General features: G+C 39.3%; 1 protein-coding gene across 1 annotated transcript in view; it reads right to left on the bottom strand.

Annotated features, from left to right (window-relative positions):
* Window positions 1-1,251: 1,251 nt before the first annotated feature.
* Window positions 1,252-11,279, bottom strand: part of LOC103590378 (chromosome unknown open reading frame, human CXorf21) — a 13,465-nt gene continuing 3,437 nt past the window's right edge. The window contains exon 2 of the mRNA XM_008572600.1: window positions 1,252-2,656. Coding sequence (XP_008570822.1) covers window positions 1,774-2,655 — 882 coding nt within the window. The 5' untranslated portion in view covers window position 2,656 and the 3' untranslated portion in view covers window positions 1,252-1,773. The remainder of the gene's footprint in view (window positions 2,657-11,279) is intronic.

Here is an 11,279-nt window from a genome sequence, read left to right on the forward strand (position 1 = left end):
TGAAAAAAATATATATTCATTCACTCTACAAATACAAATACTGAGAAATGTAGAGGATTACTCTGTCCAGATCGCTCCTTCGGGCTGAGGAGCTCATTCCATCAGCTGCCTGGAGTTTGGCTGCTCAAGATTCACAGTTGATTCTCACTTTTGGAATAGCCCTCCCCTGAACTGTTAGCTAAGGTAACATCCTCTCCTGGTTGGTGCTGGAGCATGAAAGCCAGCCCTCTTTTTCAATTTGGAAACATTTTGAAGGGTCACCCTGGTTCCAGAACTCCCTATGAGATGGTGGAGGCCTCTGTGGAAACATCTTCTGCTTCCCTCACTCCCTCACAGAGGTTGTTCCCAAGACCAAGACGATTCCTCAATAAACTCATTCATCAACTCCATCTCACAGTTGGCTCTCTCAGTGAAAATGAAGTCAATAAAGCAGTATATGAACAAGGCACTGCTGTTGAGCAGGGTTGACAAACTTCTTCTGTAAAGGGCCCGACCATAAGTGTTTTAGGTTTTGGTGGGCCGTATGTTCTCTGCCACATCTACTCAACTCTGCCATTTGAGTGTGAAAGCACCCATACACAATACATAAACAAATGAGCATGGCTGTTTCCAATAAATATTTTGTGGATACTGAATTTGAATTTCATTTAATTTTCATCTCACAAAATATTTTTCTTATTTTTGTTTTTGTTTCTTTTTAACCATTTAAAAATGGAAAAACCATCCTTAGCTCACAGGAGTTCAAAAACAGGTGACAGGTTAGATTTGGCCAGTAGCGACAGTTTGCCAACCCCTGAGCTAAAGGAAAGGTATAGAGGAGTGAAGCCCTCACGAAGCTGCCATTCTAGTGAATGAGTTTACAGAATTTGATATCATGGGACACTAGGGCTTGTAACCTTGTTTGGAAAATATGGAAGACCCCTTCTTGGGTCTAGGTCAAGAGGACACAGAGAACAGGCAGAGAAAAAAAAATGGGAAAAAATAAGATTAATAATTTCTTTTGAAGTTTAATATCACCAAAAAAAAAATCATACACAGCAAAATAAAAGTAAATGGTCTAATGTTCACTATGTGGTGTTTTCCATTTAGAAAATTTCATCTTCACCAGTAAACTGAATTAGGGTATTTGAGTGACTGTTTTGTGGCCATAGCTGTAATTAAGTAATCATTCAAAAATAAAAACACAATTCCAATTTAATACAGTTTTAATATTTACAAAACATAAATCTTTAAATGATCAACTGATACAGAATAGAGAAAATAGAGATATAAACACATATTTTGAAAACTGTTTGAACCTGTCTTTCTACCCAAATATAGCAGCCTTCTACAGTCCATTTACCTCAGGAAGAAATAACTTGGAGGAATTTATTTGGGTAACAAATCTATACTTAATTCTCTATCCTGAAAACTTTTGGCTTTTTAGTTTTGCCATAGTGTGTTTCTTTCTTATTCGGCTTTTCTTATTTTTTACATGTCTATACTCCTTTAAGTGAATCATAACCTTTTCTTTTTTTTTTAATCTTTTTTATTTTTGCTTTGTTGCTATATACATGTCTCTTTGAATCATTCTTTAGGGCCCCTCTTCCCACATTCCTTCATCATGTATAATCATGTGAGTTCCCCTTTTTTCAAACCTGACTTCCAGCCGACCTTTACTTCTCTAGCTCTTAACTCCCCTTCACCAACCTTCTCCTGTTTATTCTTAAAATAAATGAATAAAGTGTTGCCTTGGTTCGAGTAATTGAGCGAAAGGAATGGAAGCATCCTCTCTTATGGATTAACACTGCTATACTGAGAAATATGGAGACTGGGGGTGCTGATTTCAGTTGACACCAACTGTAATAAACGGCTAAGGACTATATCCCTGGCTTTTGATGTCTCCAGGTTCTTCTCTCTGCACACTTGATGACTAATTTGGTCCACACTTGTCATGATGAGCTCAGATGCCAGAATCTGAGTGGGAGAACTGTCATGAAATGTGGTGTCCATAATGTACTGCTTATATAACTCCACCACTTTCTGCTCCAGGTACTCATTCAGCACTGCATTAGAAATAGGCTTGTGCATCTGCAGGCTGATTTTCTCTTTGATGCTGGATGAGTACTGCTGGATGGGTTTTTGGGGAAACTCACTGGGCTGAGTGGAAATGGAATCCTCCATCGGTAAAGGAATCTCAGATGACTTCAGCAAAGGGCCATATTCAAAACTGGTCTCAGAGGGAAAATCTGTTGTCACTGAATTAATGGCCATCACCTGGTCCCCTGCAATATGTAAGTCATTGTAATTCTTGCAAATACTTTTGCAGGAAGGGGGAACCAAGTAGGTCTCTCTGCTGGGGTCTCTACATATTTCGACTGCAGCCAAATTTGGGCTTTCAAACACGGGATTGGGGTTTGTCTGCAGCACTGTGACTCTCTGACTTCTGCTGTGTTGGCTCTCTCTTGAATGCACTGGAGAAATAAACTTGCCAGAGGATTTGCAGCTCATGTAGAGACTTCTGATTTGTGTTTCATCCACAGAGGAATAGGGAAGAGCAGCAACAGAATTTGTCTTCTCTTCCTTCTCCCCAATCGCCTGCTCATTATAAGATGCACAACTCCAGTGGGTGTCACTCGAGTAGGCCAGTCCACTGAGATACCCTTCTGACAGCATTCTAGAAAGAGAGTTTGATGAGTAATGATAGGGAAGAAGAAGACTGGAATTTTAAAAATTGGCAGTTATATCAAAAAGGTAAAGAATAATAAATGAATTTATTCCATTCACTCACCAATCCATTACTAATTCTGTGCCTGCCGTGGACCAGTTCTATGGCATGTGCTGGAGATATAAAGATGAGAAGGAGATGGTTCCACCTTTCAGGAAGTTCCCCCATAGGAGAAAATATACTGTACAAACAATTCCAATATTATGTCACAGGGGATTATAATAGTGATAGACACAAAGGAAGTACAGAGGAGGGGCCCCTAACACAGCCTGGGGCAAAGGGAAAGACGTCATGGGTGACATCTCAGCTGAACGGTGAAGAGTAAGTAGGAGTTCCAGCCACAGACAGAGTGTTATAGGAGAATATGGTGGCAATGCCTATTCACCACATACCAAGAAGCCGAGCATACTCAGGAAGAGGCTGGAAATATAGGCTGGAATTGAATCATGAAGGGCCTTGGGAGTCAGGCAAAGGAATTTGTGTTCTGCTCCATAGGAAATGGAGAGTGATTTAGAAGGTCCAAGTTGGAGAGCAACATAGATAGTGGGTTATGAGATAAATAATGAGGAGATCTGTAGCAAATTCTACTGAAAAAGAGTCATATCTTACTTATCTTTGTATTCCATCCCTAGGAGCTAGCACAACAGTTATTTGCATTTTTAGGTGGGGAGGACTCAAAAGATATTTGTTAATCTGAATTAAATAGTTGACAGCAATGGCATGGTATGAAATGAACTTATGCTCAATTCATTATGAAGGATCACAAAGCCTCTCCTATCTTTGCAGCCCAGAATGGATTTCTTTTTCTACCCCTCCCACTTCTCAGAATACCTCCTGGAAATGTCTCTGTGCCCAGCTAATAGTTTACCTCTACCCTAGTTACCATGGGACCTTTCTGACCATGGGCTTTCCCTACACCTGCCTCCTCCCCTCCCCACCCTCAGCAGTTGTCACTGAAGTGTGGAGTGGCTTCAGTGGGCTAGAAACCAGCAGCTGCATTTTCTAAAAAAAGGAACACACTGGCATTCCTGGCACTGGGGCAACGGGCAGCAGCAAGAACTGGTCCTCTTTGACCTCAAGGGCTGGGCTTCTAAAATAGACCTGCCGGGGGTGGGACTGGGGAAAAAAATTTTTTTAATTTAAAAAATAAATAAATAAATAAAAGAGACCTGTCAACCTGAGCCTGAAATTGAAAAGCCAAATGAGAAAAGAAGGATTACTTTCTAACTATACATAAAGATCCTTTTTTAAAAAAAAATTTTAGCATCTCTTTTACACTCATGTAATTATTGTTTCCCAAGTAAATAAAATTTTTTTCTTAATTTTAAAAGGGTAATACTTACAAAATGAATGACTGATAATGGGCCAAGTTTTTAATCTTTCTGAGCTTTAGCATGCTCACTTAGAAAATGAGAATATTAGTAGTTATGTCATAGGATGTTGTGAAAATATGCGATAAATATATAATACTCTTAGTCGAATCACTGACATATAGGAAGTGCTAATAAATTCTATCTACCATTAATAAAAAAAATTTATAAGGGTAATATGGTAAATGTTTATTTTCTCTTTTGGAGCTATTCCGAGGTATATTCAGCAAATTTATCAATTATTTAATTGTTTACTATATTCCAAACACAGTCATGTACCATAAAGATACAAAGCTAAAGGTCTTCAATCAGTGAATTATTGTATGATGGACACACTTATAAGAATAAAGAAAATGTTATCCTTTACTTAAAAAATTTTCTAACTGCCGTTCTGCCCTCAACAAACCTAACATCCAGGTGAAAAGGCAAATCCTACATACATGAGAAGATAATTAACAGAGCAAAAGAGTTTATCATAAAGGTTTAATAGTGATGCGGTCAGTTCCCGACCCTCCCCACCCTACCCCCACTCAGGCCGCAGCTAGGGCAATGCACCTTCAAGGTCTCAGAATTCCATTGTGGAAAATCAGGGCAAAAATGAACTGTTGGTTTTGTAGTTTCTAAATAGGCTTTAGAAACTTTTGGCAGAAATAAAAGTTTGAGGGAAATGGCTTTTGAGATGTCATAATGTGAGCTTTTATTTTTATTTATTTATTTTTTTAATTTTATTTTGTCGATATACGATGTGGTTGATTATTGTAGCCCATTATAATATGAGCTTTTAAACTTCAGAATCCAGAACCGTAAAGGACTTAAGGCACAATATCTATACATCAATGATAGACTCAAGTGGACTGAATCCCCCGTGAAGGGAAGCAGTATGGCTCCAGAGCCAAGAGTAAATGAGGTCTGTGCCCTATCTCTCAGGTAGAATCTGAGGAAGCAAAAAGTCTCACAAAATTCTCTCGCACCCAGCATGCTGCAGGAGCAGGAGGAGAGACAGCCACACGGATGGCCTGCGTGGACAGGCCTGAGGCTGCTTCATTAAGTCTGCTCACATACCAGCATGCTGCCGAGAGCCTGCAAACCTGGAGAAGGCCTAGAGTTGAGGTGGAAAGACTCCAGACGTGATCTCCACAGACTACCAATTAGGGGTCAGGTGAATGACAAGAAGTTGCTATGGATACTAGTGTAACTACACGATGGCAACCAAAAATACCCCTCACCCACTTCCATCTTCAACTGACCCTATGGCTCTGTATAAGCACCCTGGAATTTAGAGGCAAACCCAAGGAGGAGGGAACCCTGAAGTGACTGAGGAAGTCCTGAGTGACAGTGAGTACTTTCCCACCACTCAGGAGAGTGTGAGCCCAAAAGAGAGATCAAACTGAGTTAGAGAAAAGCCCCACTCTGGCTCTCCTTGAGTTGTGCCCCTCCCAACAGGTGAAGAGTTCTACAGTCCAGCATGATGAAGCCCACCCAGCCTCTACACTGCCATCTTCTAAACCATATCCTGGTACTCAGGACCTCAGAATTCCCTGCTCGAATTGCCCAGACCCAATTGCAGAATCTGCACAGGCTTTTCCCCAAATCCATCATGACTTGGGCAGATTTAGAGACTGGATGTGCACACGCCCCTAGGCCCAAAAGGTGATGAAGAGGTGGCTTTTTGCTGGAGCTGTGGGTGGACCTTGGATATATGGGCTGAGTGTAAAGGGTAGCCAGGACTAGGAAGAGAAGATGGAAGGGGTGAAGACTGAGGCTTCCCATTTTTTGTCCTAGGCCCAGGAAGTGTCAGAGGAAATCCTACACATGATGATAGTAAAAGGACATTCCAGGATAAAAGCTGTGTAATAGGCTCAAAAGCAACCAAGCTGATCAGAACAGATCAGACTTCTGTGGCTAAAGATGAAATTGAAGACAGTGTAATAAGTCTGACCATCATGACATAAGATTTGTATAATTGGCTATGAATTTTGGGGGTGAGTTAGGAAAAGCTAAGCAAACAAAAAATCTAGACCAGTTCTGTCCAACAGACTCTTTTGGTATGATGGAATAATCTTCATTGGCACTATCCAAAATGGCAGCCAATAGCCACCTGTGGCTATTGAACACTTGAAATGTGGCTAATGCAACAAAATTTTTTAATTTAATTTAATTTAGTTTGCCACATGACTACTGTATTGGACAGCACAGACTTAGAATACAGTGAAGGTGATAATGTAAAATTTTTAAATACCGAAGACAGCTAATTATAACTGCAATTTAAAGTTCACTGGTTGATCACTGTCATGGCAATAATTCTAGAGTAACATCTGAGTAATTAATTCATTTCTGTATCCCTTTCAAGCAGTGTTGGGGAGGAGGTATCAAAAGATGGTGAACCCAGAGCATAAATTTTGTTAATAAAATGAGACTCTTTTTGTTTCACTGTTTTGAAGCAGAGATGATATTGAATGGTTCAAAAGAAATTTTTTAAGATATTTTTATTTTAATAGCATGGTCTCTTAGGTCATCTCTGAGGTGATAAAAGTGCTATCCAATAGGACTTTCTGAGGTGATGAAAATGTTCAATATCTGTGTTCAATATGATCTTCAATAGCCACTTAAAATGAGACTAGTGTGACTGAAATTTTATTTTATTTTAAATAGCCGCACCATATTTGACACCACATATCTAGACAATTATAAACTCTAACTCATAATTTTAAGAAAAGTTGTGCAGAAAAATCCCCTATGATTTACTACATGGCTGAGTTGTAAATAGGTTTTACATAGTCATGATAATACATAAAGCACTGAAAATTGATCTAACCAAATTTAAAATATAACCACAGGGTGACCATAAAGTCAGGAAACAAAGGTGATATTATTTTATCATGTATAATAATTTGATATCAATAAAAATGTCCTGGGAATTTGCCTATGTGTTCAGACTAGGCGGCCACTCTGTATAGTGAGAGGAGGGAACCAAATAATTAAAGGAAATAAAAGTAGTTGCTTCTGAAGAAGGGGTGCAGGGATTATTATTTCTCATCATAAACCTCTCAGAGTGATTTGACCCAAATCATGTGTATGTATAACTTTGATTAAATTTTTAATTAAAATTAAAACTAAAGTTAAATATTTTAAAGTAACTAAAGGGGAGGGGAGATGGTATAATTTTCTGTACAGCTGAGTTTGTTGTCAAAGATATTACATATTCTAAGGGTGAAGCAGAGAGAGATGACTGTGTAAAAGATAAGCTTTTCTTTGCTCCTACAGAATAGGAAGGATTTGAACAGGAAGTGAGAAAGGGGGAAAGCATTGCAGACAGAGGAGAGAAGGTCAACAAAAGTGAAGAGGTCTGTATTGTCACTGTCATGTGAGTCAGTAATAGACACCAGTTTAGACGCAACACAAGTGTTATTTCTCCAAGTCATGCTCACCTAAGATCCTTTCCAGAAATGTCACCATTATTTGCAGAATCCCACTTTATTACCCCTTGTTCCCATTCAGACATATCCCAGATCTCCCACTATTTATACTATTTCTCTTCATATCAAACAGTCAGCCCTAATGGAGTCTTCTTTCTCTGCATGTGAGTGAGGTTTATAAGCGTTCCAGATAGTCTCCACTCCTTCACCACAATGTAGGAAGGAAGAGGATCTAGATTTTGTTTTGAGTAATGGGCCCTTTTCCCTACTCGTTGTCTACTGAGAGGTTTATTGGTACCTTAATTCTGGTGGAATAAGAACCCTACCATTCTGATGTGTGGGGCCCAAGGAAGACCAAAAAAGTGGTGGGTTCAATGTTGAAAAGCAGAGTGCGTCCTAGCATCTAGGGATAGATACACCCCTGGCATAAGGAGAAGATTCCTGCAACGAAGTGAGAGATAAGGTCAGGTCAGTGAGGTAAGCTGAGACATGCAAGGCTGAAGAAATTCGATCTACTCTGCAAGCAATACAAAGCTCTGGCAGGTAAGGAGGCTGATTCGCGCCATGATATAATCTAGCAGTGAAGTGCAAGGCAAGGACCCAAGTTAGGAGACTACTGGAATCATCCCTGCCTAAGGTGGTTAGGACAGGAGCCAAGAGGGAGTGGGCAGAAAAGGAAAAGAAGGAATGAATTTGAGAGACCAAGACTCCCAGACATGGAAATGAAGATGAGAGAGAAGCCATAAATAACTCTGAATCTGGGTATGTGGGGAAATGGCACCAGCATTGACTGAAATGGGGAGATCAGGAGGAGTTGCTGGGAAGGGAGCTGATGGGTTTAGCCTAGTTCCTCTTGAGCCTGACATGAGATAGTCTGGGTGCAAGTGTCTACTTGTCCATTGAAGATTCAGGAAGGATGTTTGTTAGAGAAGTTACTTAAAGTCAGCAGTGAAATCATCTTCCAGGTGTAAGCAGTAGGAATTTCTCTGGGGGGCTTGAGGAGCTTATGAGTGTCTGTAATAACTTCTGTGGGGAGCCCACCTTGAACAGTCCAAGAAGGAAGAGCGGTAGCAAGGTCTTCAGTATCATATAGCTTTGAAAAGACTACAAGAGCTTCAGTGTATTGAGCAGGTCACATTTTAAAAATCTGTATTTGAAGGTAAAATTTAGTTACATATTCAGACTCAACGAGAGAAAAAATTATTGAGCTAGTACTTAAGAGACCAAAGTTCTAGCTCTTACCTTGTCACTAACTGTGGTTTTAGTCATCAGTGCCAAGTCTATGAAATACCTAACATTGATATAGTTCTAGCTACCAACCAGATACTATTCTAAGTGATTTTTATGCACTAAATCAATTAATCTTCACAAAGACTCTAACATGTAGGTACCATTGTCATGTTCATTTTGCAGATGATGAAATCGAGTAATGTGTCCGAAGTCACCAAGTATTCAAAAACCAACAATCAGAAAACAGAACCCATGTTCACTTCCCTTAACCTCTCAGAGACTCAACTTCCCATCTGTAAATTGAGAATGTTGGATTAAATTATCTCTAGAGTAACTTCAAACCTTAATATTACGTGAGTTTATAAGGAGGGCTAAGTGAGCCAGAGTCAAAATTCGTTTCTGAAAATTAGCAGCAGATGGCAGCAGAGAGCACGCTAAGGAGGTTTTTGAAATATTGTTCCAAAGCTGTGCAAAGACGAATACTTAAAAACAAAAATTATATATATATTAACACATTTAATCTTCATAACAACCTTTTAATGCACCACTAGAATAAAAACAGTGCTGCACATTATGATATCCTAGAATTTAACAATAGAGAAAGAAAAAAAAGTTATTTGGGCTTATTTTGACTAATTGTTGGCATTTTTTTCTTAATAATTTTCTATTATCTGTGAAATTCTAATAAGATGTCACTGGATCTCTTCAAAGGTATTTATAAAATGTATACTTCAAACAAATGTTAACATATTTATAAAACTTAATTTCACCTGAGACACTACAACTCAACCCAACGGGTTACTTCAACTGTTCAAAGACATTTTACCACTTTATTTTTGCTTCTCATCTTAGAAAAGCTATATATATATATAAAATTCTCCGTGACTGGTTAAGTGTGAAGAAAAAGATACCCGAGGACACTTGCAGATGAGATGTTCTAGGCAAATTTAGCCTACATTAATCATTACCAGACAGGGGAATACCAAAATTAACCTTATGTGCAAATTCACAACTTAGAAATACATGCTACAGGGCAAGACCTTGTTAAATCATTTACTTGGTTTTCAGAAGAAACTGCATACAAATTCTTCCTTCTAGACTAGTGTTTACATAGTTTCTTGAAAAACTGTTGTTTTAACTTCTGTACATAGACACACTTTATTGATAACCAAATGACACAAGCATGGAGGCAAAGAGAAAATCTAAAGAGAAAAGAACTTTATGAGACAGAGCATTTGGAAAAACCTAAGTCAGGGATCAGCAAACTTTTTCTATCATGGGCCAGATAGTAAATAGTTTAGGCTTTGCAGGTTACAGAGACTTTGTCACAACTCTGTGGCATCATAGCAGAAAAGCAGAAAACCATACGCTATACATAAACAAATGATGGCGGCTGTGTTTTAATAAAACTTTATTTACAAAAACAGGTAGAGGGCCAATTTGGTCCTGGGGCTGTGGCTTGCCTACTTTTCACTTAAGTCAAAGAGCAGGTGCAATAAGTTGGGTAGGGCATCATAATAATAACAACTGTGTGTTGGGTGCTTTCCATACAGTACCCCTAACATTTCAAGTGCACTGTACGTTAGGTATTTTCATAATCCGAATTTTTCAAATGAGAAAACTGAGTTTCAGATATGACAAATGCCCTTCCCAAGGTCACACAGCTACCAACTACTAGAGGTGAGATGCAAGCCTAAGTTTACAAACTCCAAAGTGTGTGTTCTGTTCTTAGAACACAGCACACTACTGCACGATTGAGAGCAGTTACTATCATGCAGTCATGATGACAAGCAATTAGTTATTCCGAGAAAAGGGCATCAGCCCTGATTCTATTGAATAACAACAGAACTTGCCAAATAAAAGAAGGAAGGCACAGTGAAATGCAGAAAGAAAGTCTCCAAGGAAACAGCCAGCGCCATCCCAGAAAGATAGCCCAAAGGAACTACCCACATGTCTCAATTGTGTATCAATGTTCACATGTTTTTGAGGTACACAAATAATTTATCCTCCGTTTTTTAATCTAACCATTTCAACACTTTCTGTAATCATTCCCACTGCTATAGCCTGGAATCATTGCACCCTTCATTTTTACAACCACCTTCCACAGGGTAATTCAATATTACAGATGCCCTGTTTAAATACAAACCGCTCCCCATCATCTCCAGGATAAAGGACAGACCCGTTAGGCTCTTGTGATATGTGGTTCTTGTCTGCCTTCCTAACCTCATCTCTGCCTGTTCCACACAGGACCAAGGACCCCAACTATTCTGAGCTCTTCCCAGTTCCCCCAAACCCCATGATCATCCTGGGGATTTGTGCATTTTTTTCTTCTGTCCTGAGAGCCCTGGTTCCCTATCCATCCTCTGTCCCACCACCCATAACTTCAAGTCTCATCTCACATACTGACATTTCAGAGCCCTTGGCCATCCATTCAGAATCCTTGTCTCTAAATTAGGAAAGGATTCTAGGTTCTTCTCTCCCCTACCCCAAGGTACTCAACAGGATTGCATGGAACTTTTTTTTGTTTTGGGTTTTTTTTTTTTTGGGGGGGGGGGG

This window comes from Galeopterus variegatus, unplaced genomic scaffold, assembly GCF_000696425.1.
Source record: "Galeopterus variegatus unplaced genomic scaffold, G_variegatus-3.0.2 Scaffold809, whole genome shotgun sequence".
Lineage (NCBI taxonomy): Eukaryota > Metazoa > Chordata > Mammalia > Dermoptera > Cynocephalidae > Galeopterus > Galeopterus variegatus.